The following is a 27,945-nucleotide window of genomic DNA, read 5'->3' as shown; positions in this document are numbered from 1 at the left end:
GGGGGGGCGAGCCTCCCCCTGCTCCCCGTGTCCCCCTCGATATCCCCCCGGGGGGGACGGGGACACGCTGCAGCCTCCGGCACCCCGGGGACACGGGACACGGCAAAGTGACAATGCCACACCGGGTCACCGCGACGCCGTCAGGGGCTGTGGGGGCCGTGGGGGTCCTGCTCGGGAGCCCCCCGCTCCCCAGAAGGCGGGCAGGAGCGTGGGGAAGGCAAATCCCCCCCCTCTCCGGCCCGAAATTCCCCCCCTCGGGGAGGGGGGGGACAGACGGACACGGCCCCATCCCAGTCCCACGGGACTGGTTTGAGCTGGGGACACGTCCTGCGGGTTCGATCCAACCGGTGTCTCCCGTTTTAAAACTGGGGGGGGGGAGGGGGTAAAAGACCCATTTTTGGAGATTTTCGGCAGGGAGCAGAAAAGCAAGGGCTCAGGAACGCCCCGAGTCCATCCGTGTCCCCCCCTCCCCAAAACACCTTCTCTTTCCAAGCAGCCCCGGTTTTTTTGGGTGAAGAAAGTCGGGATTCGAGGCAGCCAGGCCCCAAAAAACCATCCAGAAAAAAAGGGCTAAATCAGCTCTCGTGGCGGTGCGGGGATTTTGGGGGGGAAACCGCAGGGATTTGGGTCTGTCCGACCTCAGCCGCTGGGGCTGAGGAGCCCAAAGTAGTGTGAAACCCGAGGGTTTAGGTCCAAAACTCCTGCTGCGGGGGGGGATATTTCTCCCTCGAAGCTGGGGAGGAAAAACCTGGCTGGGTTTATCCCTTTACTGGTGGTACTGGTGGGGTGATGGGAGGGCGCCGGCGGGAGTCAGGAGATCTCGTTGCCGAAAACCTCGAGGACCAGGGGGGTGAGCTGCATGCTGTGCTCGGGCTGGAAGGAGAGGCAGCGGTACTGCTTGGAGTGCTCCTCGTTGAGGCTTCGCAGGTCGGCCAACTTCTGGATCATCTTGGCGTAGAGGAGGCGGCTGCCGGGAGGAGGGTGCCGGCAACGGATGTAGGTCTGGAGGATCTCCGAGAGGTGATCCTGGAGAGATTCCACCAGCGAGGTGTCCTGCACGCCGGGGCGATCTGGGGGATAGCAGGGAGATAGGGTGATTCATAGAATCATGGAATGGTTTGGGTGGGAAGGGACCTTAAAGCTCACCCAGTGCCACCCCCTGCCCTGGGCAGGGACACCTCCCACCAGAACAGGTTGCTCCAAGCCCCCTCCAACCTGGCCTTGAACCCCTCCAGGGATGGGGCAGCCACAGCTTCTCTGGGCAACCTGGGCCAGGCTCTCACCACCCTCACACCAAAGAAGTTCCTCCTGAGATCTCACCTCAATCTCCCCTCTTTCAGGTTAAAACCCTTCCCCCTCATCCTGTGGCTCCACTCCCCAAACACCATCCCTGGAGGGATCTAAAAGCCGGTGCTGAGGGACATGGGGCAGTGGTGGGTTGATGGTTGGTCTTGATGACCTTAAAGGTCCCCTCCAACCCAGGGAGGTGGTGGAATCGCCATAGAATCCCAGAACGTTTTGGGTTGGAAGGGACCTTCAAGCTCACCCAGTTCCATCCCTTCTAGTGGCTGGGACATCTTCAATGAGACCAGGTTGCCCCAAGCCCCCTCCAACCTGGCCTTGAACCCCTCCAGGGATGGGGCAGCCACAGCTTCTCTGGGCAACCTGGGCCAGGCTCTCACCACCCTCACACCAAAGAAGTTCTTCCCCAGATCTCAGCTCAATCTCCCCTCTTTCAGGGTCAAACCCTTCCCCCTCGTCCCATCGCTCCCCTCCCTGATCCAGAGTCCCTCCCCAGCTTTCCTGGAGCCCCTTTAGGGACTGGAAGGGGCTCCAAGGTCTCCCCGGAGCCTTCTCTTCTCCAGGCTGAACCCCCCCCAACTCTCTCAGCCCCCCCTCCCAGCAGAGGGGCTCCAGCCCTCCCAGCATCTCCGGGGCCTCCTCTGGCCCCGCTCCAACAGCTCCGTGTCCTTGGGATGTTGGTGGCCCCAGAGCTGGAGGCATCACTGGGGGGGGGTGTCTCCCCAGAGCGGAGCAGAGGGGCAGAATCCCCCCCCTCGCCCTGCTGGCCATGGGGGCTGGGGGTGCAGCCCAGGGGCTGGGGGGCTTTCTGGGCTGCCAGGGCACATCGCCGGCACATTGGAATCGGGATCAATACTGCTTCTTTAGTGTTATAAATGTTAATTATTTAGTCTTATCCTATTAAATCTATTTATATTTCAGCCCTCTTTGTTTTCCCTGATTCCCCTTCCTGGGTGGGGAGGGGTCGGGTGATGGAATTCCGGGTGATGGTATAATTATCTAAACAGCAATAAATCGTTATGGCTTGTTCCGACCGTAAGACCTTCATCTCCTTCACCCCTGCCCAAGCGAGAGCCACCCGTGGTGGTCCCCAGGGGTGCATCGGGTCGTGGTGGCTGCCCCGGGCTCGGTGGGGTTTTGGGGGAGACAGAAAACACCGCAGTAGCCAAGGGCTAACGTGGGCGTTTGGCAGCCCAAACCCAGCAGGTTTTGACGCCGGGGGACGAGTGTCCTCCTACCTGGGGACAGGATGCAGATGGCCATGAGGAGCACGTGCTCTTCTTCGTGAAGGTTCAGCTTCTTCAAGCCAACCTGGAATTTAACGAGCGGCTCGAGCAGGTCCATGCTGTGGCCAGCTGGGAAGAGAAGGGGACATTTAGCACAGGCTGCTCTGGAACAAGGTGTTCCAGGTCCCACGGCCAACGGACACACGTGGAGCTCGGGGTTTGAACATCTCCGGAGCAGAAGACCCCACCACCTCTCTGGGCAGCCTCTTCCAGGGCTCTGCCACCCTCATGGGAGAGAAGTTCCTCCTCGTGTTCAGATGGAACTTCCCGTGTCCCAGTTTGTGCCTGTTGCCCCATCACTGGGCACCACTGGGAAGAGTCTGGCCCCATCCTCTTGCCCCCCCGCCCTTTACCTATTGCTCAGCATCGATGAGACCCCCCCTCAGCCTTCTCTTCTCCAGCTGAACAGCCCCAGGTCCCTCAGCCTTTCCCCAGCAGAGAGATGCTCCAGCCCCTCATCATCCTCGCAGCCTCCGCTGGACTCTTGAGCAGTTTCCAGTCCTTCTTGAACTGGGGGGGCCCAGAACTGGTCCCAGTCTCCAGCTGGGGCCTCCCCAGGGCAGAGCAGAGGTGGGGGGTGACCTCCCTCCACGCCAGGAGACCATTGGCCTTCTTGGGCACATATTGCTGGCCCGTGGGCAACCTGTTGTCCCACCAGGGCTCCCAGGTCGCTCTCTCAGAGCTGGTTTCCAGTAGGTCACCCCCAACCTGTACTGGTTTGGGGGGTGATTCCTCCCCAAGGGGCAGGACCCTGCACTTGCCCTGGTCGAGCTACATTTTTGCCTCTGAGTTTCGGGCGGGGGTGACATTCCGTAGCCCGCGGGAAGGAAGAGGTTGCCCTTTACCTTGGGTGACGTCGCTGACCCTGTACTTGAAGTCGTTGCTGCCGCAGGTCCAGGTCATGTCCTCCAGCGTGAAGGACTGGTTGGAGCGCAGCATGATCACCTCGATGGCGCTGGATTTCAGCAGGGCAATCTGGTCCTCCGCTGTCAGGTCCCTGGCCAAGGAGGGGGGAAAAGGGGTGAAGGTGAGACCCCTCCGGGGAGTAAAAGGGACAGAAACCGGCCACCCAGGTGCCCGGTTCTCCGCCAGTAACCCCATCCCTTCACTGGGGGAACCCCAGCTTCTCCTGCACCCCGGGTTTCTACGTGATTAAGCAGCGGGTATTTATGTTCATCAGAGGAATTAACTCCAGGGATTAACCCTGGAGGTCCCTTCACAAACCAGGATGGGGACCACTCTCACGGCCTCCAGCATCTCAGGAGCTCAAGCGTTTGGCTGACAAGAGTCTGGGTGAAACGGGGTAGGGACAGGAGAGGAGGAAGCCCAGGAAGGAAAGGAGACAGGGAAGTTAGGAACAGACCTGGGAAGGGAAGAAAGCCCCGGGGAGAGCTGTGAAGATGAAAGAGAGAAAAAAAAACGACCTGGCTGTGAAGGGGAAGAGGGGATTCCCGAGGGTCGGAAACACGCCGCGGCCGTGGGATCTGGGAGCAAACGGTCTCACCTGAACCCCGGGATCATTTTGGCAAAGCCGATCACCTTCTGGATGCTGTAGCTGACCAGGTCGGCCAAGTGCGGGAGCATGGAGAGGTGGGAGAAGTCGATGTTCATGGAGGAGCTCTCCTCGTTCTCCTCGGAGAGGACCAGGTTCGAAAACATCTGGGGCTCCACGGACTCTGGGGAGAGGGGAGACGGTCAGAGGGTACCTCGACATAGGCAAGACGTCGCGGGTGAAAGGGGGGGGGGGGGCGCGATGCCAGAGCAGCGATGACACAGCCCAGTGTCACCTTCACATTCCTCTTGGCCACCCCGGAGGGCTCAGACACACAGGGCTCTGCGGGGACCACCCTCCAGCCAAGAACTTCCTGCTTTTTGCTGGCAAAAAGCCCCCCCGGGAGGGTCTTACGCTTCGATAAGTTTCCCCAGAAGAGGTCAAAAAAAAAAAAGAAAAAAAAAAAAGAGCTGAACGGCCAGATTTAGGTAATTTAGGCATTTTCTAGGGGCGGGGGTGGTACCTGGAAACGTGCTGAAGGCGTCGGAGCCGAAGAGGTCGCTGGAGTCCTCTGAAGACAGGTCCTGGGTGAGGATGGAGGAGGACCTTGCTGCCTCCCTGCTGCCGGCGCTGCTCCTCACGGGGGGCTGGAGGAGAGAGCAGGAGGTGAGGACAGCCATTTGGTGGCAGCCCTTTGCCTCCTGCCAACAGCCTCGACAGGGTTTTTCATAGAATCGTAGAATGGTTAGAGTTGGAAGGGACCTTAAAGATCATCGAGTTCCAACCCCCCTGCCCTGGGCAGGGACACCTCCACTAGAGCAGGTTGCTCCAAGCCCCATCCAGCCTGGCCTTGAACACTTCCAGGGATGGGGCATCCACAACTTCCCTGGGCAACCTGTTCCAGTGCCTCACCACCCTCACAGGAAAGAATTTCCTCCTAATATCTAATCTCCATCTCCCCTCTTCCAATTTAAAACCGTTACCCCTCGTCCTGTCACTACATCTCCCGACAGAGAGTCCCTCTCCAGCTCTCCTGGAGGCTCCCTTCAGATATTGGAAGGCTGCTCTGAGGTCTCCCCGGAGCCTTCTCTTCTCCAGGCTGAACAACCCCAGCTCTCTCAGCCTGTCTTCATAAGGGAGGTGCTCCATCCCTCCGATCATCTTCGTGGCCCTCCGCTGGACCCGTTCCAACAGGTCCACGTCCTTCCCGCACTGAGGACTCCAAAGCTGGACACGGTATTCCAGGTGGGGTCTCATGAGCGCAGAGCAGAGGGGTAGAATCACCTCCCGTGACCTGCTGGCCACGCTTCTCTTGATGCGGCCCAGGATGGGGTTGGCTTTCTGGGCTACCAGCGCACGTTGCATTTTGCACTGGGATAATTAGCTCCTCCCTAACGAGAAGCGGTGAGGTGAGACGGGTTTGGCGCATGCGGGCAGGAACCGCTGGGTCCCACCTGGACCTACCCGAAATTTGGTGAAATCGGCGTAGGTGGGGTCGTAGGTTTTGTGATGAGCCTCCAGGAGGACGTCGATGACTTTCTGCTGCTCCTCCGAGAGTTTGGGCTTCAGGCTCTCCTTGAGGGCTTCCTCCTCCTTGCGCTTCAGGATCATCTCCCGCTTCCTCTGGACCTCCTCGTCCGTCAGGATGACTGCGGGGACGGGGAAAGCCTCAGAAATGGGAATCCCCAGCACCTCGTTAACTAATTATTAAACCTGCCTCAACCCACATCCCTCTCCTGTCCTCAACTGCCGGGTCACGGCTTCCCACGGCAAAACCAGGACAATTTATAGCCCGTTTGGGTGCGTTTAGGCAAGGATTGGGTGCGATAAGGACACGTCGGTGCTGACACACGTCTGCTCCCTGCTTCGGGGTGAAAGAAAATCCTCATCCCACCAGAGGCAGCGGGTTCATCCGGCCCCGGTGTCGCTCTCGGCTCCTGACAACAGAGGGAGCCCGATGGTGGCACCGCTCAACCCCCGTGGCCGGCTACCAGGCTGCAGCGGCCAGTGGCCAGCAGGGCTTCTGCGGCATCGCAGGGATTTTTAAGCTCAAGGGACATATAGACATAGCATCAATCACAGAATTGTGGAATTGCCCAGGTTGGAAGGGACCTTTGGGATCATGGAGTCCAACCATCAACCCAATGCTGACCAAAACCATCACTGACCCGTATCCCCAAGCCCGGCTTTTAGATCCCTCCGGGGATGGTGACTCCACCCCTGCCCTGGGCAGCCTCTTCCAATGGGGGACAACCCTTTTAGTGACAAAATTGTTCCCAATACCCATCCAAACCCCCCCCCCGGAGCAACTTGAGGCCGTTTCCTCTCATTCTTTGGGAGAAGAGACCGACCCCCCCTGGCTCCATCCTCCTTTCAGGGAGTTGCAGAGAGCGAGAAGGTCTCCCCTCAGCCCCTTTTTCTCCAGGCTGAACACCCCCAGCTCCCTCAGCTGCTCCTCACAAGTTCTCCAGCCCCTTCTCGTTAGTTCTCCAGCCCCTTCTCCTTCTTCTCCAGGCCCCTCACCAGCTCTGTTGCCCTTCTCTGGACTCGCTCCAGCCCCCTCAATGTCCTTTTTTTGTCATAAGGAGCCCAAAACTGGACCCAGCCCTCGAGGTGGGACCTCCCCAGTGCCCAGTCCAGGGGGACCATCACTGCCCCCATGCTGCTGGCCACACTCTTCCTGATACAGGCCAGGGTGCTGGTGGCCTTCTTGGCCACCTGGGCATGCTGTTGTCTCATCTTCAGCCGGGTGGTGACCAACACACCCAGGTCCTTTTCCAGCTGCTCTTCCCCCAGTCTGGAGCATCCATGGGGTTGGTGGGACACTTGGCCTGGTTGAACCTCACACCCTTGGCCTCATCCCATCACTCCAGCCTGTCCAGACCCCTCTGTAGAGCCTTCTCACCCTCCAGCAGATCAACATCCTACCCAAACCACTGTCCTCTGCCAACTGAGGGTGCAACTCCATCCCCTTGTCCAGACCCCAAGCTCTGGGGAGCAGCCCACACCCATCCTCCAAGGGTTGGGTGTTTATGGCTTGTGTTTTGGGTGACCAAGGTGGCCAAAGGTTGGACTCCAAGGTGATACGCACGGCTTCTCCCATTTATTTAGGGAAGGGGACCATCCGCAGGCAATTTGGGCTCAAATCTTACCTTTATAAAAAGAGCTTAAAGACCCGAGGGGCCTCAGAGGGTTGAAAGAGAGAAGAAAAGCACCAAGGAGCTGCGCGGATCTCCCGGGGCAGCTTCGTAACAGAGTCACGCGTTCCCCAAAGCTCGTTAATACGCACCGACCGCAGCAAAAAAAAATAGCAGAGCCCATTCCTCAAGACGTTCTTAGCCCTTCAACCGGTCATTTAAAGCACGTTATCTGATGAGAAGGCAGCTTTCTGCTGGCCTCGGGTCCCAGAAAGGCTCGAGCCAAGGTGGAATTTGGGCCAAGAGGTTGGCGAAGGGCGGTGGGAGCCACCGGTGACGGTGCCGGAGGCAAGGAACCGTCTGCAGTCCCCGCTCCCGGCTGCCACCTTTAGCCCAGGGTGTTTTTCCAATACATTTTCGAACTTGCACAACCTCGGCGGGGACTTGAAGATCTCGGAGGCACAGGGGAACGACCGGCCAAAAGGTCGCTCCCACCAGCAGCAGGTTACGGCCAGCTCAGCGCCGCTGCTCGGGGAGAAAAATGAGGATTTTGACATCTCCTGTACCCAATTCTTATCAAAAAAAGCATCAGTTCCACCCGGGCGCTGCGTGGGAGAGGAGAAACTGTTCATAGATGAAGCGGAATCCATGGGGAAAGAGCCCTGTGGGGCTGGAGATGAGGATGGGGCGAAGAGCTGAGGGCTTGGCCACGGTCAAAGGCTTTGGTCCCAAGTGTCGGGGCTTCGGAAGGGATTATTGCAGGTGCCTGCACCCAGCAAAGCTCAGACCCTGCGAGTGAATCGAATCCGTTGCCAAACTGCCAGCGATGGGGACACAAACCGGTGGTGGCTCTGGCCACCAGGTCCTGGGTTTGGTGTTTAATGCTCTGATAAGACTTGCTGGAGCTCACAGGAGATTAAAACCCAAAGGAAGCTCCAAAAGTGTTCAAACAATCAGATAAATCATAGAATCATAGACTGGTTTGGGTGGGAAGGGACCCCAAAGCCCCCCCCAGTGCCACCCCCTGCCCTGGGCAGGGACACCTCCCACCAGACCAGGTTGCTCCAAGCCCCCTCCAACCTGGCCTTGAACCCCTCCAGGGATGGGGCAGCCACAGCTTCTCTGGGCAACCTGGGCCAGGCTCTCACCACCCTCACAGCAAAGAAGTTCTTCCCCACATCTCAGCTCAATCTCCCCTCTTTCAGTCTCAAACCCTTCCCCCTTGTCCCATCGCTCCCCTCCCTCATCCAGAGTCCCTCCCCAGCTTTCCTGGAGCCCCTTTAGGGACTGGAAGGGGCTCCAAGGTCTCCCCGGAGCCTTCTCTTCTCCAGGCTGAACCCCCCCAACTCTCTCAGCCTGTCCTCCCAGCAGAGGGGCTCCAGCCCTCCCAGCATCTCCGGGGCCTCCTCTGGCCCCGCTCCGACGGGTCCATGTCCTTGGGATGTTGGTGGCCCCAGAGCTGGAGGCAGCACTGGGGGGGGTGTCTCCCCAGAGCGGAGCAGAGGGGCAGAATCCCCCCCCTCGCCCTGCTGGGGATGCAGCCCAGGGTGTGGGGGGGGCTTTCTGGGCTCCTGTGGAGGTTCTCACCTCCAACACCCCCGAGCCCTTCTCCTCAGGGCTCCTCTCCATCCATTCCCTGCCCAACCTCAAAGTCCTGGGGGAAAGGATTCGGCAAATTGCGCTCAGGGAAGGAGAGATGCTGCCCACCACCTCCCCGCCTGCCTGGAGGGGGATATCCTGCTTTGAGGGGGAATAGGGAGCCGTGGAATTCCGCACCAGAGGGGGATACGGGATGGGGAAGCAGCTCCACACCTTCACCTTCTGCTCAAGATCCCCTCTCACGCCCTAGACCCGATCTCCTCCCTATGGCTGAGCCGGAGATGTCCCACCACGGGCTCCTGGCACCACCAGCACCGTGGCCGAGCCTTTGTGGGCTGCCCTGACCCCAAATCTGTGCGGAGGCCGAGAGAAGGTCGGCCCAGGGCTCCCAGACAGACGCTGGCCCTCTGTGCGAGACACCACAAGGGAAAGCCACAGCCCAGGGCAGCGGCCGAGGAGACAACCCTGACCCCGGCCAAAAACCAGGGGCTGGGAAGAGGATGGTGTGGGGCAGGGAAAAGGCAGATCCGCTCCCTCTGCCCGGGAAAGTGCAGCCAAACGGAAAGGAAAAATGGGAGTTTGGGGAATAAGAGGCTTGAAACGTGCGTTGAGAGTTTGGAGCCACCCTCCAGGGGTGCAAAAAGCCCCGTGGTTGTTCCCCCCAACCCCGGGACAGAAGGCGAGGGTTGGAGAAACAGGAGCCGCTTTGGGGCCATTCACGGCCGGAGAAGGACCAAGATAAAAAAAAAATATAAAATAAAAAATAAAGAAGCAGCTTAATAAGCTTCAGGGAAGAGGCACAAACGTGGAGGCTGGGAATCAGCCCCCGAGCAGGGCGTTGCGACCCCGCTCCGCTGCCAGGGATGGCCGGGATCGCCCCGCGCCGGTGCCCACAGTAAATAGAATCATCGAATCGTCTAGGTTGGAAGGGAGCTTCAAGATCATCTAGTCCAACCATCAACCGAACTCTGACAAAAAAAAAACCAAACAAACCAAAACGTCACTAAACCGTGTCCCCCAGCACCGTGTCAACCCATCTTTTGAACACCTCCAGGGATGGTGCCTCAACCACTTCCCTGGGCAGCCCATTCCAAGGCTTCACAACCCCTTCCGTGTAAAAATTCTTTCCAATATCCAACCTGAACCTCCCCTGGAGCAACTCGAGGCTGTTTCCTCTTGTCCCATCGCCTGTTCCTTGGGAGAAGAGACCGACCCCCCGTGGCTACACCCTCCTTTCAGGGAGCTGTAGAGAGAGAGAAGGTCTCCCCTCAGTCCCCTTTTCTCCAGGCTGAACACCCCCAGCTCCCTCAGCTGCTCCTCACAAGTTCTCCAGGCCCTTCTTCTTCTCCAGCCCCTTCTCCTTCTTCTCCAGCCCCTTCTCCTTCTTCTCCAGACCCTTCTCCTTGGGCTTCATCCCCTTCTCCTTGATTCTCCAGCCCCTTCTCCTTCTTCTCCAAACTCTTCTCCTTATTCTCCAGCCCCTTCTCCTTCTTCTCCAGACCCTTCTCCTTGGGCTTCATCCCCTTCTCCTTGATTCTCCAGCCCCTTCTCCTTCTTCTCCAGACCCTTCTCCTTGGGCTTCATCCCCTTCTCCTTGATTCTCCAGCCCCTTCTCCTTCTTCTCCAAACTCTTCTCCTTATTCTCCAGCCCCTTCTCCTTCTTCTCCAAACTCTTCTCCTTATTCTCCAGCCCCTTCTCCTTGGGCTCCAGACCCTCCTCCTTGGGCTTCATCCCCTTCTCCTTGATTCTCCAGACCCTTCTCCTTTTCCAGACCCCTCACCAGCTCCATTGCCCTTCTCTGGACCCGCTCCAGCCCCTCAATGTCTTTTTTGTGGGAAGGGGCCCAAAACTGGCCACAGCCCTCAAGGTCGGGCCTCCCCAGTGCCCAGTCCAGGGAGACCATCACCTCCCGAGTCCCGCTCACCACGTTGTTCCTGATACAGGCCAGGATGCTGGTGGCCTTCTTGGCCACCTGGGCACACTGCTGGCTCGTGTTCAGCCCACAGTCGACCAACACCCCCAGGTCCTTCTCTGCCAGGCAGCTCCAGCCACTCTGCCCCAAGCAATACCCGGGATGCTCCCTTTAAAGCCTTTTTTCATTATTCCCAGCAGCCTAATTCACCCCAAAACTGCACCTTTCTTCCCCGCTGACCTGCCCCAAACCCCACCTGCGACCTTCATCTGGCCCCAGGGACCCAGCCACAGCCAGGACTGGGGTTTGCCTAAATCCAGCCCCGCAAACCCTGGGAGTCCTGGGGGACAACAGGTTGGTTGCCCACGGGCCAGCAACGTGCCCTTGTGGCCAAGGTGTGCTAAGGACCTGCTGGAAACCAGCTCTGAGAGAGGGAACTGGGAGCCCTGGGGGACAACAGGTTGCCCACGGACCAGCAATGTGCCCCTGTGGCCAAGAAGGTCTCCTGGGGTGGCCAACGTATGGAGGGAGGTCACCCCCACACACACTCCGCTCTGCCCTGGGGAGGCCCCAGATGGAGACTGGGACCAGTTCTGGGCTCCCCAGTTCAAGAAGGACTGGGAACTGCTGGGGAGAGTCCAGCGGGGGCTGCGAGGATGATGAGGGGCTGGAGCATCTCTCTGCTGGGGAAAGGCTGAGGGACCTGGGGCTGTTCAGCTGCAGAAGAGAAGGCTGAGGGGGGGTCTCATCGATGCTGAGCAATAGCTAAAGGGTGGGGGGGGGCAAGAGGATGGGGCCAGACTCTTCCCAGTGGTGCCCAGTGACAGGACAAGGGGCAACGGGCACAAACTGGGAGACAGTTCCATCTGGACACGAGGAGGAACTTCTCTCCCGTGAGGGTGGCAGAGCCCTGGAAGAGGCTGCCCAGAGAGGGTGTGGGGTCTCCTGCTCCGGAGAGATTCCAAACCCCCCCTGGATGAATCCAACCTGCTCTGGGTGACCCTGCTGTGGCCGGGGGTTGGGGGCAGATGACTCCAGAGGTCCCTTCCCACCCCATATCCTTCTGTGATGCTGTGAGGGTTTTCCAGCTGCTCAGCCTTTGCCGGCTTTCAAGCCTGAGCTAATTACAGAGGCTAATTACGTTTATAGCGTGTGCTTCGAGCCCGTGGGGAGCGGAGATGCTTCCTGGCCACCCTGTCAACGCTGGTGGCCACCAAGTGACATTTTCCTGGATGGCCACAGCTCTTCCCTCCCTCTCGGCCGGTCTCCGGTGTCGGCGTCGCACAACGACACCGAGCGGTGGCTCCCGGGGCCGGGGAATAAGACGTTTGGGGCAGCGGGGAATTCTTTTTGCTTCGAGTCTCACCGCCTGTTCGGGGAAGCGGGGGAGAGCCGGAAAGAGCCACCTCCCTCCTCATCCTCCTCCCACCGTCCCACCCCGCCAGCTCCCCCCGAGCATCTCTGCTCCTCTCCTGACCCCTTTGGGAAATTCCCTTCTCTCCGGGCCATCTCCTTCCAGTTTCTGCTCAAAAGTGATGGTTTGGTGTGGGTTGTTGTTTTGGTTTTTTTTTTTTCACTCCTCCCCTTTGGGGATTTTCAGCGCTGAGATCATAAAATGGAGCCTCGTGGGGAGGATGCTGAGCATCACCGGCTTGTGACAACGACCAGATCCTTTTCCTTGGAAAAGGGGAGAGAAAATCCATGGGGCGCTGACCCCAGGGAAGCCCTAAACCTTGCTGTGGCTCCGGGGAGGGAGTTGGGCTCCAACCACCTCCATCGATGGCCGAGGACCTGGCCACAGAGGGACATCCCGCCCTGGGGCACATCTGGGGACCCTCCCAAGGGGAGTCACTGATTCCCGGCCACCTGGCACCGCGACAAGCACCAAAAGAAATCCCCCAGCAGCAAATAAGGAGATGGGGAAGGAATAAATTCAGTGTCGTGAGAGCCTTGCGGCCCCGGGGAGCCCGTGGGTCCCTCCGGCCGCTCGATTTGGGGGTGCCTGATTTATCTCCCTGCTTTGCAGCAACATCTTTGGACCCTGCGGGACAGATGACCTGTCCCCTGTCCCCGCGTGAACATGCTGGAGACCCCTTAAATGTTGGGGGAGAAGGGGCAGAGACGCTGAGAGGGGAATCCCCCAAAGGTTACGGGCGGCTGCGGAGCCCGGGTCCATCTAAAGGCTGGTCCATCCCGGCCCCAAGGGATGGACATCCCTTCCTGAGCTCCAGGCAGTTGGCAAAAGGCAATTTTGCAGGGCAGAAGGGCTCGCTTCAGCATTTTGCCACCCAAAACAGCGCCAGAGCAGGCAGGACAGTCCAGCAACCAACCCTTTTCCCTGTTTTAAAGCACATTCATGCTAAGAAACCACCCTAGGAAAAAACAGCGGCAAGTGGAAAGGGCACCCAGAGCATCCCTGGGCTGGAGATTTGCCCTCCTTGGAGCCATCCGAAGGGAAACCGCTCCGGAAAGGGGCAAAAAGGAGCAGTCCCGAATTCCGGTGCCGGGGCTGGGAGGTGGATTTCTGTCCCGCCGATGGCCAGCCCCGCACGCTTGCCCTGCGCTTTACCCCGCGCAGATAAAGGCAGGCGCAGGAAAACCACAACTATTTGCTAACGTTGGCTGCGGACGGCGTGGGGGGAACCCAGGCGCTGCCGGCGGGGGCTGTAAATCCTGCCCCACGGCCGTAACCTCGGCTTCCCTCCAGCCTCTACCTCCTCCTGTCCCACCTCCTACGGGACAGTGGCCGTCCCACGGCTGTCCCAAGCTCCCCGGGGAGCGCCGGTGGCTCAGGGATTTTGCTCTCCGTGAGTTTTCAATACATGCCGTCCCTTCCTTGTTTGTGCCTCCAGCCCGTCACCGCGGCGTCTGGTCCGCGGGAGAGCCCCCGTGGTGGGGAAGGGACCCTCAGCACGGCCGCAGGTCTCAGCCTTGTGTGGTTTGGGGCTGGAGATGACGTCTAAAATCATCCAGGCCACCCAACCACCCCACGCTCCGGGGATGGAGAAGGGTCTGCCTGCACCAGACCCCCAGTTAACGCAGGTAGGAGGCCCTGCCCCCTTCCTCCTCCTCCTCCTCTTCCTCCTCCTCCTCTCTATCCCCATCCCACTCCCTCATTTCTGCTTCCGACTCAGACCCCACCGGCCGCGGGGCCAAACTGGCCGAGCCTTGCCCATGGGGCTCCTCCTCACCCTTCAACGACAGCCTGGGGAAGACACAAACCCCCCTCGAGAGCTTCAAGATCCCTGATCCGACCTAAAAATAACAGCAGCACACCTCGTTCCCCTTCATTTAACCAGCAGCAAAGTCCGTGGGGTGGCTATTTTTAGTCTCCTTAGGTTAAGTTTTGTTAATGCAGTAACAGTTTGCTAACGAGGTGGTTTACAACTTAACTCCTGCGGAGAGGGTGGACATCCCTGGGATCTGGAACATCCCTGGGACCCAGAACATCCCTGGGACCTGCCACATCCCATCCCTGGAACCCTGACACATCCCTGGGACCCGGAACATCCCTGGGACCCAGAACATCCCTGGGACCTGCCACATCCCATCCCTGGAACCCTGACACATCCCTGGGACCCAGAACATCCCTGGGACCCAGAACATCCCTGGGACCTGCCACATCCCATCCCTGGAACCCTGACACATCCCTGGGATCTGGAACATCCCTGGGACCCAGAACATCCCTGGGACCTGCCACATCCCATCCCTGGAACCCTGACACATCCCTGGGATCTGGAACATCCCTGGGACCCAGAACATCCCTGGGACCTGCCACATCCCATCCCTGGAACCCTGACACATCCCTGGGATCTGGAACATCCCTGGGACCCAACACATCCCTGGGACCTGCCACATCCCATCCCTGGAACCCTGACACATCCCTGGGACCCGGAACATCCCTGGGACCCAGAACATCCCTGGGACCTGCCACATCCCATCCCTGGAACCCTGACACATCCCTGGGATCTGGAACATCCCTGGGACCCAGAACATCCCTGGGACCTGCCACATCCCATCCCTGGAACCCTGACACATCCCTGGGATCTGGAACATCCCTGGGACCCAGAACATCCCTGGGACCTGCCACATCCCATCCCTGGAACCCTGACACATCTCTGGGATCTGGAACATCCCTGGGACCTACCACATCCCATCCCTGGAACCCTGACACATCCCTGGGATCTGGAACATCCCTGGGACCCAACACATCCCTGGGACTCAGCACAACCCTTGGACCCAGCTCATCCCGGGTACCCAGCTCATCCCTGGGACCTAGAATATCCCTGAGACCTGGAACAGCCCTGGGACCCAGCACAGCCCTGGGACCCAGCGCATCCCAGGACCTCGGCACATCCCTGGGACCTGGAACATCCCCGGGACCTGGAACATCCCCTGAACCCAGCACATCCCTGGGACCCGGAACATTCCTTGAACCCAACACATCCCTGGGACTTGACCCCGCCTGGGGTGCAAACGCCCCATTCATCGCTGCCGCTGAATTTTCCGGCCCTTCCCGGGTAATTAACCGGTGCAAGTCAACACATTTCCCTCGTTAGCAACGGCTACGTTAAATGGACCGCGCTGACTGGCTGCCGTGGGCTCACACATGCTCGTCCTCACCCAAAACATGGGTACACAGGGTGGATTTCTCCCTTTTCACGGGAGACGGACGCTGGTTTAAAAGAATAAGATCCGAGGATCTTTTCTTCATTAGGGATCTGCTCCATCTTGGGGACAACTGGAAAATTAGGCTTTTTTTTCTTTTTTTTTTTTTTTTTTTCCCTGCAAACGAACACCTGCAGGTTCTGCTTTTTCCGGTGGCTTTCGGTGGTACCCTGTGACACGGGAGGCTGTTTGCTCTCCGCTCGCCACGTCTGCCAAATTTTTCAGGTCCATCAATCACGACGTCCTTGTCTGCAGCGTCTCCCCCCCCGCCCCCCCCAGCAGAAGGCTGTTATTTTGGTTTGAACGCTCCGCAGGCACCAGCCTTCCTCTTGAAAACTTGGGACGTGGAAAGCGTGGGGACGTAGGAAGAAGCCTGCCAACCAGATTTTTTATTTTTAAAAGCTGCTTATCTATAAATATAGGCGAAGGAAAATAAATATTTGGACGGCATCGGGGTGTTTGGATTGGGTTAAAAACGGCTTTGCCTCCCTCTGCTATTTACTCAAGTCTCGGCTGCGCACGTGGCCGGCTGGATGGACCCCGGGGTATGGGGTGGGCGAGAACTAGGGCCCCCCCAAAAAAAATACGTGGCAGAGAGAAATGACAGCTTTTTAGGGAATTTAGGGAATTATTTATTCCCTATAGGGAATTAGGGAATTGTCATTTAGGGAATGACTGACCCTGCGGGGAAGCTCCTTCCACTCTCCCTGCTTGGGTACAGGGAGGACGGTGGCTTTGCCGGGGCAGGACGGGAGTAAATTCATTCAATGCCCCCCCCCCCCCAGCCCAGGAGTTAATGAGAAACAGCCCCGGATGCTCTCCCGAAGCTGGTGCCCCACCACCACCACCACCACCACCACCAAAAGCCAGTAAAACCACTCGATTCTGGTAAAACCAACTCCCCGCATCGTCAACCGCCGCGGGAACAATCATTAAACGAGCTCCTCGCAATCATTACCCACCCCGTCCCCCTGCCCTTCGGGTCCCCTTCCGTTCCTCGGGGCGGTGAGGGCTCCACGGGGGTTTGAGGCTCATTGAGAAGGACAAAGGGACATCCCACCCACCACCACCACCACCACCACCACCCCGGCGGTACTCACACTCCTTCATCATGCCGATGTCCACGCAGCGCTTCAGCCGACAGGCCTGGCAGTGCCGCCGGTTGTCCTTGGTGATCTTGCAGTCACCGTTGAAAGGGCACGTGAACATGGCTTTCCTCTTCATGCTTCTCCTGGGGAGAGGAAAAAAAAAAACGTTTTGGGGGGTCAAATCAACACCGTTTTGGCCGTGCAAGAAGGTTCTCCAAGCACGGGGAGGGGATGGAAGCACAAATCCAGGTCTCCAGAGGGCAAACTGGTGGAGAGAGATCCCTAAGAGGGTGCTGGAAACATTTCAGATGGTTGCTCGAGGAGAGCATGTTGGAGAGGCTGCACATGGTTGGGTGAACCAACATCTTCCAGGTTTGGGTGTTGTTGGACGGCACGGAAAAGCAGAACTTCTGACAAGGAGACTGCCCAGGGGTTCAACCACAGGTTAACCCCCTTTCTGGCTTTCAAAGGGGTGTTTTGAACCACAGAATCACAGAATGCTATGGGGTGGGAAGGGACCTCTGGAGATCATCCAGTCCAACCCCCCCCGGCCAGAGCAGGTCCCACCCAGAGCAGGTTGGATTCATCCAGGGGGGGTTTGGAATGTCTCCAGAGAAGGAGACCCCACCACCTCTCTGGGCAGCCTCTCCCAGGGCTCTGCCACCCTCAAAGTGAAGAAGTTCCTCCTCATGTTTAGGTGGAACTTCTTATGTCCCAACTTCTTATGTCCCAGTTTGTGCCCGTTTCCTCTTGTCCTGTCACTGGGCACCACTGGAAAAAGCCTGGCCCCATCCTCCTGACCCCCCCCCTTTAAGTATTTCTAGGCGTTGATCAGATCCCCCCCCTCAGTCTTCTCTTCTCCAGACTCAAAAGCCCCAAGTCCCTCAGCCTTTCCTCGTAAGTCTTGTGAGGAGCGGCTGAGGGAGCTGGGGGGGTTCAACCTGGAGAAAAGGGGGCTGAGGGGAGACCTTCTCGCTCTCTACAACTCCCTGAAAGGAGGGTGTAGCAGAGGGGGGGTCGGTCTCTTCTCCCAAAGAACGAGAGGAAACGGCCTCAAGTTGCTCCGGGGGAGGTTCAGATTGGATATTAGGGAAATTTTTTACCCGGAAAGGGTTATTATAAGCCTTGGAAGGGGCTGCCCAGAGAAGTGGTGGAGTCACCATCCCTGGAGGTGTTGAACAGATGGGTGGACGTGGTGCTTAGAAACACGACGTGATGGTTTTTATCAGAGTTAGGTTGATGGTTGGACTCCATGATCTTAAAGGTCCCTTCCAACCCAGACAATTCGACGATTCGACGATCATCCTGCACGAACTCAGGGCTGAGATGCTCCATCAAGGGCCGTTTCTCCTCTACTTTTGGGAAATACCATGGTTTTTCCTTTTGGGAAAAAAAAAGTTACCGGCGGCTCCGCCATCAGCGAGCGAAGCTTCTCACCGGATTTACAACGATTTCTGAAGGCGCCGCTCACTTCAAACGAAGAGGAAAAACCAAACCCTGGGGAGTTTCCGGGCTGGAAAATCCAAATGAAGGTGTTCGGAGGGAAAAGCAGCGGAGGAAAGAGGGAATTGGGGTATCACAGCGAGAAATCGGCCGCCAAGTTAATGCTGTTTTTGAGAAAAAGTCTCCTGCTAGGAAAAAAAAAATAATAAAAATTGCTTTTCTAGGAATAAAATGAACCGAGCCGGGGGTGCTCCAAATGATGTGGCCCCCCCCCCTGCTCCTCCCCAGCCCAGGACCGGCCCCGAGCCTGTGCTTTTAGGATATAAATATAAAATCTGTTCCCGGGCTGCGGAGCCGAGCGGCACGTAGCCTGCAATTAGAGGCTATTTTAGAAAGGGAGATGTAAACACAGAGGCTTTACTCTCCCTTCACCTCCCCGATGAATAAATGCATTTAGGAAAATTAATAAGGGGGGGGGAGGAAGAGCCCTCCGTAACCTGCCTTACCGGGAGAAATTCCTGTTTCCCCCAGCAACTGGGGTTTCCCCCTTCCAGCAGGACCTCGATGCTCCCAGGAACGGGGATAAATGTTGCTCAGCTCCGGGGGAAATCAGGATTTGCAACCAAATGCCCCCAAATCTCCCAGTTTTAGTGATGGACTCTGTTTTTGAGGATGGGACACACACACACACAAGGCAGACGGCTCATCCTTTCCCCCCCCCCTGTCCCTCCCCAAGCCCGGGGAATGCAAAAACAAAGCCAGAGGGAGAGATTCGAGGCCCTGGGGCAGGGAAAAGATGTCCCTGGCAAGCCAACATTACGGGTTTGGTATGAAAATTGCAGTTTATTCCAACAACAGGGCACAATAGAGGGTTTTTCTAAGAAGCCGCTTCTCTGCCCAAAGGGCCAGCGGCCCCCGGGCTACGAGGAACTCCCCCCCCCCCCACCCCTCCCCAGCGGGAGCTCACGCCGTCTGGCTCCGGTGTATTTTTATAAAGCTCCTGAACCGGCCATTTCAAGGCTCATTTAAGTGGCCCAGGCCGGCTGCCGAAGGTTAAAAATAACGAGATCCCTCCCCGCGTCGGGAACAAACAGGGGCAGGGACACCGGGGGTGGACGGGCTCCGGGGACAGGGTGGCTTTACCTGGTGGCGGTGGGGGGAAATAGGGTCAGGGTCCCCATGGCAGGGGGGGGTCCCCAACGTAAGCCCCGGCCACGTGCAAATCGAGTATGGCCAAGCACGGAGGGGCCACGTCCATCACTCACGGGGGCACAAAAAGCCCCTCTGGATTTACCTGGCCCCAGGGACCCAGCCACAGCCAGGACTGGGGTTTGCCTAAATCCAGCCCCGCAAACCCTGGGAGTCCTGGGGGACAACAGGTTGGTTGCCCACGGGCCAGCAACGTGCCCTTGTGGCCAAGGTGTGCTAAGGACCTGCTGGAAACCAGCTCTGAGAGAGGGAACTGGGAGCCCTGGGGGACAACAGGTTGCCCACGGGCCAACTATGTGCCCCTGTGGCCAAGAAGGTCTCCTGGGGTGGCCAACGTATGGAGGGAGGTCACCCACACACACACTCTGCTCTGCCCTGGGGAGGCCCCAGATGGAGACTGGGACCAGTTCTGGGCTCCCCCAGTTCAAGAAGGACTGGGAACTGCTGGGGAGAGTCCAGCGGGGGCTGCGAGGATGATGAGGGGCTGGAGCATCTCTCTGCTGGCGAAAGGCTGAGGGACCTGGGGCTGTTCAGCTGGAGAAGAGAAGGCTGAGGGGGGGTCTCATCAATGCTGAGCAATAGCTAAAGGGTGGGGGGGGCCAGAGAATGGGGCCAGACTCTTCCCAGTGGTGCCCAGTGACGGGGCAACAGGCACAAACTGGGAGACGGGAAGTTCCATCTGAACACGAGGAGGAACTTCTCTCCCGTGAGGGTGGCAGAGCCCTGGAAGAGGCTGCCCAGAGAGGGTGTGGGGTCTCCTGCTCCGGAGAGATTCCAAACCCCCCCTGGATGAATCCAACCTGCTCCGGGTGGGACCTGCTCTGGCCGGGGGTTGGGGGGAGATGATCTCCAGAGGTCCCTTCCCACTCCAACCACTCCATGAAGCCAGAAACCCTGATTCATTAACCACCCCCTGACAGCAAAGAGCTCCATCCTCGGCAGACACGTGCCCGATGGCCCCCCCTCACCCCCCCACGAGCACCCCCGGGGAACCAGCGAAGCCCAGCGCCTCCGTGACACGGCTTTTAAAGTCATCAGAAACGTGAAGTTACACAAAAGCCAGATGGTGGATTGCAGCCCCAGGGCCCAGACCTGCACCACGTGGCGGGTGTTAGTGCCGGGCTCCGTCCTTCCCCTTCCCCGATCTCCAGAGTTGACCCCTTCTGAGGTTTTTTAGTAGCAAAATGGGACTCTCCGTACCCACGACTTTCCCATTCGCAGCCCCCGGGAAATGCTGCTCCCTGGAAACTGCCCCGCTCATAACCAGACCCCGTGGTGACCTTCCTGGCACGGCCCCTCCATTGCCCACCACGTGGAGAAGACACAAGGAGGGCTTTTGTCACCAAAGGCTGCAGAAGAACCACCTGGAAGAGCCATCCCAAACCCTCCGGAGGAGAATAATCCCATTTCTCCCCCGTTACACCCCCACAGCCGCCCAGGGAAGCCCCTCGGTACAATGACAGCCAAGGCAAGGCCAGGAGCAGAGCTGAGACACGTTTTGGATCTTCTCCCCCAAATCCTACCAGCTCCAACCCCTAGTTTGACCCCAGGAACCCTCCAGACAACCACACCTTGCCCCAAAATAGCTTTAGAGACCCCTAGGATGGATCTGTTTTAAAATTCTCACATAGAAGATGGTGAAGAACGGGGGGAGGATGGCAGGAGAGGGAGATGCAGGGATGCAGACAAGATGGATGGATCTTCTCCCCCAAATCCTACCAGCTCCATCCCCCAGTTTGACCCCAGGAATCCTCCAGACAACCACACCTTGCCCCAAAATAGCTTTAGAGACACCTAGGATGGATTTATTTTAAAAGTTCCACATAGAAGAGGGCAAAGAACAAGGGGAGGATGGCAGGAGAGGGAGATGCAGGGATGCAGACAGGATGGATGGATCTTCTCCCCCAAATCCTACCAACTCCATCCCCCAGAAACCCTCCAGACAACCACACCTTGCCCCGAAATAGCTTTAGAGACCCCTTAGGATGGATTTATTTTAAAAGTTTCATATAGAAGAGGGTGAAGAACGGGGGAGGATGGCAGGAGTGGGAGATGCAGACAGGATGGGTGGGGACTTGAGAGGTTTTGAAACACCCGGCGCTCTTCCAAGCGATTAACGCCCCGTGTCATCACACCGAGGGGAAAACCGGGACCGTAGAAGGGACCAGAGAAACCCTGGAGGCTTTGGCCGAGACAGAGTGGGATAAATTATGCTGGCTTAGCTGCTTTTTAAGAGCTCCTGAGCAAACAGCAGAGCTCGGTAAAAGGCTCCTGTTGCCCTTGGCATCATTAGTAAACACTGGGCTTGGAAGCCAGCGGCCAAAGGTTGCCCCACGCCTGTTTGTACTGCGGGTTACGTGCCCGTCTGAGCACCCAGAGGTGCCAATAAATTCCTAATGCCCTTTATGGGGTCATTAAACCCAGAACCTCCCGGGGGTGATGAGCGCAGGGGAATCTTGTCACGCCGATACGTCCCCAAGGCAGGTGAGACCCACCAGGAGGTCCTCCAGATCCCCCAGCAAAGCTCAGGCTGCATTTTGCTGCATCCCTCTGCTACAGGGCCCTGGGAACACGGGGATCAGTCTCAGCCCAGCCCATGGAGGAGACCAAGGGATGTCTCTGCCCCTCGAGGGAGACACCCCCGCAGTGCTGCCTCCAGCTCCAGGGACATCAGAAGGACACGGAGGTGTTGGAGCGGGGCCAGAGGAGGCCCCGGAGATGCTGGGAGGGCTGGAGCCCCTCTGCTGGGAGGGGGGGCTGAGAGAGTTGGGGGGGTTCAGCCTGGAGAAGAGATGGCTCCGGGGAGACCTTGGAGCCCCTTCCAGTCCCTAAAGGGGCTCCAGGAAAGCTGGGGGGGGACTCTGGATCAGGGAGGGGAGCGATGGGACGAGGGGGAAGGGTTTGAGACTGAAAGAGGGGAGATGGAGCTGAGATGTGGGGAAGAACTTCTTTGGTGTGAGGGTGGTGAGAGCCTGGCCCAGGTTGCCCAGAGAAGCTGTGGCTGCCCCATCCCTGGAGGGGTTCAAGGCCAGGCTGGAGGGGGCTTGGAGCAACCTGGTCTGGTGGGAGGTGTCCCTGGAAGCTGAAAACCAACGTTCACACACAAGCACAGCCCGTTCTCAAAGCCACAGCGCTGGCAAAGGGGTGCAGAGATGTTCTGGGAGAGTTTTGGGGGTCCAGGCTCTCCCGGGGCAGCGCTGCTCTGCCTTAACGCAGAAAGGTTACGATACCCTGCCAGCAGCAAGCATTAATTAATCCAGCGACTGAAAACGGCACGTAAACAAGCCCGTGTAAGCAAGAGGGAACGCACCAAGACCTGGCTTGGGGAGAACGTGCCCGGAAAAGAAGATTTAAAAAGAAAAGCAGTAAAAGCCTGAAATTGAAATAAAGGCTTTATATGGGGCATGAAGGGCTAGCTGAGGATGAGGGCTTTTCACATCGTTAAGACGTCTGCTCAGAAATACTGCCGCAGTTTGTACGTCTCGCACAACCCCAGCGGTGTGACGAGAGGGACGGGGAAACGCAAGCAGCAAGAAGAGCCACATGGCGCCCAAGAACGGTTCTTCAACCAGCGCCGGCCGTTTCGGAGGTCAAAAGCCAGACTGTTGCCTCTGCGGCCACACCGGGAATGGGGAAGGGTCAGGGATACCAGACCTGAGAGCACCTGGACGAGGAGTTACTCATTTAGCGGCGGTTAATTGAGGAAAATGTTGTCCCTCAGGTTGGCCGGGCTTCCAAAGCCGCCCCCTTCGAAACCAGCCTGCGGTATGTGAAAACCCCCGTTTGGCCCCGAAATTCCTGCGAGAGGAGGAGCGCTGACTCCGCTGCCAAAGTTCACGCTCTGCTTGTTGTAAGAGCCCGGCTCGAGGTTTAAAGCCGTGGGCTTCGGGGCTCGCAATCCCGCAGCCACCTGGGCCACCGGCGGCTCATTACGGGGTGAAATAGTTGAGCAAGGCTTTTCCCCCGCCAGTCCCACGCCGGTCCCTCGTTATCTCCCTTCGTTTCACCAGCAATTAGTCATTCTCTCACCGGGGCGCAAGCCACGGGGAACTCCCACGGGGATGGCTCAGCGGCGCCTCGACAGGCGCAGGGGTGGAAAAAAATCACTAATAAATATCCACAACCCCCCCAAACCCCAGACTCGGGGACCCCGGGAGCTTTCAGGGATGTTTCTGCCTCGCTGAGACCACTCGAGACCCCCATCCGACCCGGGGGAAAAAGCCTCAAGCGAGCTGGATATACAGCCTACAAGTACTTTAACCGCCCCCCCCCACTACACACAAGCCAGAGTTGTGAGTCAAAGTGGCTGATTTTGGAAAAATCTTGGTGCCCGCCCCTGCAGATGGGCAGAGGACCCCACGCATCCCCACGGACAAGCGTTCAGAGCGTCAGGGGCAGCTTGCCTTAAAAATAAAGAGGTTTGTGGCCATCGTTATCAGTTTAGTTTTCCAAGGCTGCTGTTTTCAGGTGTATTTTTCCCACCCGTAGCGTGCCAGAGGCTCCAACGCTCCTGCCCATACAGCAGGTGAAGGTCTGCGAGGCTCCCAGACAGATGGAAATCTCCGGCTACGGGGAAAAACAACCTATTTCCCAGTAGCCGGGTGCCACAAGAAGGGAAATAGTTTGCCGTCTGGCCATTATCAAGATCTGCAGGCACGTCGGGTGTCTGCAAGGCGGGCACAGCCCCGGCAAAGCCACAGCCCAGCTCCGAGGGATGCAGGGAACTGGGACGGCAGCCAGACACCACCCCGAGGATCCCGTCGCCGCTCCTCAGGATCCTTGGTTAGGGAATAAGATTCCAATACGCAAGCACAAATCCAGGTTGGGCAGAGAACGGCCTGGGAGCAGCCCTGAGGAGAAGGACTTGGGGGTGTTGGGGGGGTAAGAAGCTCCACAGAAGCCCAGAAAGACCCCCCCACATCCTGGGCTGCATCCCCAGCCCCGTGGCCAGCAGGGTGAGGGGGGGGGATTCTGCCCCTCTGCTCCGCTCTGGGGAGACCCCCCCCCCAGTGCTGCCTCCAGCTCTGGGGCCACCAACATCCCAAGGACATGGAGTTGTTGGAGCGGGGCCAGAGGAGGCCCCGGAGATGCTGGGAGGGCTGGAGCCCCTCTGCTGGGAGGACAGGCTGAGAGAGTTGGGGGGGTTCAGCCTGGAGAAGAGAAGGCTCCGGGGAGACCTTGGAGCCCCTTCCAGTACCTAAAGGGGCTCCAGGAAAGCTGGGGAGGGACTCTGGATCAGGCAGGGGAGCGATGGGACGAGGGGGAAGGGTTTGACCCTGAAAGAGGGGAGATGGAGCTGAGATGTGGGGAAGAACTTCTTTGGTGTGAGGGTGGTGAGAGTCTGGCCCAGGTTGCCCAGAGAAGCTGTGGCTGCCCCATCCCTGGAGGGGTTCAAGGCCAGGTTGGAGGGGGCTTGGAGCAACCTGGTCTCATTGAAGATGTCCCAGCCACTAGAAGGGATGGAACTGGGTGAGCTTTAAGGTCCCTTCCAACCCAAAACGTTCTGGGATTCTATGGCGATTCCACCACTTCCCTGGGTTGGAGGGGACCTTGAAGTTCATCAAGACCAACCATCAACCCACCACTGCCCCATGTCCCTCAGCACCGGCTTTTAGATCCCTCCAGGGATGGTGTTTGGGGATTGTGGCTATAGGAGGAGGGGGAAGGGTTTTAACCTGAAAGAGGGGAGATTGAGCTGAGATCTCAGGAGGAACTTCTTTGCTGTGAGGGTGGTGAGAGCCTGGCCCAGGTTGCCCAGAGAAGCTGTGGCTGCCCCATCCCTGGAGGGGTTCAAGGCCAGGTTGGATGGGGCTTGGAGCAACCTGGGCTGGTGGGAGGTGTCCCTGCCCAGGGCAGGGGGTTGGAACTCAATGATCTTTAAGATCCCTTCCAACCCAAACCAGTCTGTGATTCTGTGATTCCTCCTCCCCAGAGCCCCTCGCTCACCTGAAGAAGCCCTTGCAGCCCTCGCAGGTCATGGCGTTGAAGTGGAAGCCGGTGGCTCGGTCCCCACAGACGCCACAGATGCGGGGCACGTTCCTGTCGAAGTCGGCGGCCGGGTCGGGCAGCGATGTGCTGGCGGCCACGGTCTCCATGTCTGGGAGGGCAGAGAGAGCCAGGTGTTTATCGTGTAAAGCTGTTACGGGTTTTTTTTTTTTTTTTTTTTTTAAAAAAAAAAGCAAATCAGATGCAAATAAAGCCTTTCTCCTTGGCTTCCACGCGGTTTGGCAAGAGAAACTTCTGCGTGCCCTTGGGCTCTGGGCACCAACAGCACCAAAAAGCAGGTTGTAGCTTGTTTTTAGTACCCGGACACGTTGGCACCCAGGAAAACCAGGACTGGTCCCCCCCCGCTTCTGGTCCCCCCCCTTCTTTTCCCGTCCCCCCCCCCCCCCCCCCGACCCCAGCCTTAAACCCACCCCAGAACACCCTGTGCGTCGACGAGAGGATTCCCCATCACCCATCCCAAACCTGGAGGTGGTGTGGGGGGGCGGCAGCAGTGGTGGTGGTGTTCCCCCCCCGCCGTCCCCTCCTCCCCCGCCCCCGACTCCTTCATGTTTGTTTGCAGAAAGCCTCGAAAGGACCAGAATTGCTGGTAAAACCGCAGGGAAGGAGGTCACTCCACCCGGCCGCAGAATTTCCAACCCCCCCTCCACCACCACGCACGGGGAGGAAGCGGCACCGGCACGTTCCCGCCAGCGAGAAAAATCCCGAACGCCGTTTAAAACCAAAATAATAACCCTCGGCGGGGACGTAAACAAGGGAGGGAGGAAATAGCGCTCCTAAGGCAGAAATGAATATTAAAACCGAGCTTTTAATTAGACTTTTCCCCGGTTTACCGTCGCCGCTGGGAGAAATCTAGCTGCCCGAGTAGCTAAAAGCGCCGGGAAAATAAAGGAAATAAGGAAAAGAAGGTTTTCCCGGTGGCAAATCACACACCGAGGTGCGGTTTTCCTCGGGCAGGACGGGCTGTGCTCATCCCTCCCCTCACCCTGTGAGTTCCCGGCACTTCCCGTGCCTCAGTTTCCCTCCCCCCCCACGCAGGACAGAGTTACCCCTTCTCTCAGGGTGAGAAATTTTAAGCTGATTTGAGAGCTTTTTATTGTTTTAGGTAGGGCTAAATGTTTCCTCAAGAGGCAACTGCAGAAGCTGCCGCCCAGCTGGGTCTGGGCTGCTTTTGGAAGGCTTTTGGCTGATGCTGGGATGGTCCCCTGTAAAATACTCTTTATCGGTCACTCGGTAGCTCCGGAGGGAGAGATTGGAGCAAAAAAGAGTTCAGAAAAGAAAAAAAAAAAAAAAAAAGCAAGAGGACAACCCTACCATTTAAAATGCTCTGACATGCTCTGGGCAATCCTGCTTCGGCAGGGGAGTTGGACTAGATGATCTTTAGGGTCCCTTCCAACTCTAAAAAATTCAGTGAAATTCAGTGAAAATCTCCCTGTAGCTCTACCCGACGGCGACGGCTCGATCCCAATCAAGCCTGGACCCCCCCTTGACCCCCGGCCAGGGAAAAGCGGCTCTGCCACGGCCGGCAAGCGATGCCCCCGGGATGCAGAGCTCCCAGAGCGACGCCGGGAGCTTGGAGTTCTCCCCCATCTTGGTTTCACCCAAAACTGAGCACAGCCAAGGCTTCCAGCTCCTTTAGAGGGGAGTCAAGTCGGTTCCCAGGAAAAGACAGACCCCCAGGAGAAGGTTTTCTGCCCGGGAGGGTTATCCTTTACCTGGATCCGGAAGATACGCCACGCTCTGCTGGTGCATTTCCCAGGAACTCTGGAGCTGGGACATGGAGCCACCTGCAACCAAAGGGGGACAGAGAGGACACGGTCGGAGACAGTTCCAAAACTTACGGAGGGCGATGAGGCAAAAGGGGGGAGCGTCCGACTGCTCCCTCCAAGCCCCACGGGGAGCGTCGTTTCCCGGGGTGGGGTGACCCCGAAACAGCTTTCGTCGGCTCGGGTACCACTTGTCTGGTTCCCACACCACCTCCCGAGCCGGGGAGGAGATATCGCACCGCCCCGGCCACCTCCGGCTCGCCGGCAGGTTGCCAAGGGAGCCGGGGGAACGCGGAGGCAGCGGCGGCGAGAGCAAGGGCAGGGGACGGAAAGGGGGACGGCGAGAGGCGCTCGGCTCGATCCCTTCAACCCCCGTGATATTTATTTTTTTTTTTTCCCCCCCTATAAATTTAAATTTCACAATTCAGCCCGTCGGGCGCGCGGCAGCAGGAAAGAGAGGGGTGGCACGAAGCGGAGCCCTTCAGGGCTACCGTTAAGGCGGGTCCCCGAGCCACAGAGCAAACGTGCTCGACGTCGATGGGATCACGGCAGCGCCGGGGACGGGGGGTGTTTTCCTCCCTCCTCGGGTCACTTTGTCCTTCAGCAGCTCTGCTCGTGGATCATAGACTGGTTTGGGTGGGAAGGGACCCCAAAGCCCCCCCCAGTGCCACCCCCTGCCCTGGGCACGGACACCTCCCACCAGCCCAGGTTGCTCCAAGCCCCCTCCAACCTGGCCTTGAACCCCTCCAGGGATGGGGCAGCCACAGCTTCTCTGGGCAACCTGGGCCAGGCTCTCACCACCCTCACACCAAAGAACTTCTTCCCCACATCTCAGCTCAATCTCCCCTCTTTAAGGTTAAAACCTTTCCCCCTCGTCCCATCGCTCCAATCCCTTAATACTATCCCTGGAGGTATTTCAAAGCCGGGCAGACGTGGTGCTGAGGGACATGGTTCAATGATGGGTTGGTCAATGCTGGGTTGATGGTTGGACTCAATGTTCTTCAAGGTTTCTTCCAGCCTCAAGGATTCTATTATTCCC

The 27,945-nt window shown here is 58.2% G+C and overlaps 1 protein-coding gene across 1 annotated transcript; it reads right to left on the bottom strand.

Annotated features, from left to right (window-relative positions):
- Nucleotides 1-810: 810 nt before the first annotated feature.
- VDR (vitamin D receptor) lies at nt 811-26,919 on the bottom strand. The gene is made up of 9 exons (XM_074164902.1): nt 26,856-26,919; nt 25,084-25,234; nt 16,498-16,628; nt 5,545-5,729; nt 4,604-4,727; nt 4,093-4,264; nt 3,434-3,585; nt 2,541-2,657; nt 811-1,070 (listed from the first exon to the last, which is right to left on the bottom strand). Exons 1-9 carry the CDS (start codon nt 26,917-26,919, stop codon nt 811-813), a joined length of 1,356 nt encoding a protein of 451 aa, XP_074021003.1.
- Between the last annotated feature and the right edge of the window lie 1,026 nt (nt 26,920-27,945).

This window comes from Numenius arquata, chromosome 29 (genome assembly GCF_964106895.1).
Source record: "Numenius arquata chromosome 29, bNumArq3.hap1.1, whole genome shotgun sequence".
Taxonomy (NCBI): domain Eukaryota; kingdom Metazoa; phylum Chordata; class Aves; order Charadriiformes; family Scolopacidae; genus Numenius; species Numenius arquata.
The sequence above is the reverse complement of the archived record's forward strand: the minus strand, read 5'-3'. Positions and strand labels throughout refer to the sequence as shown.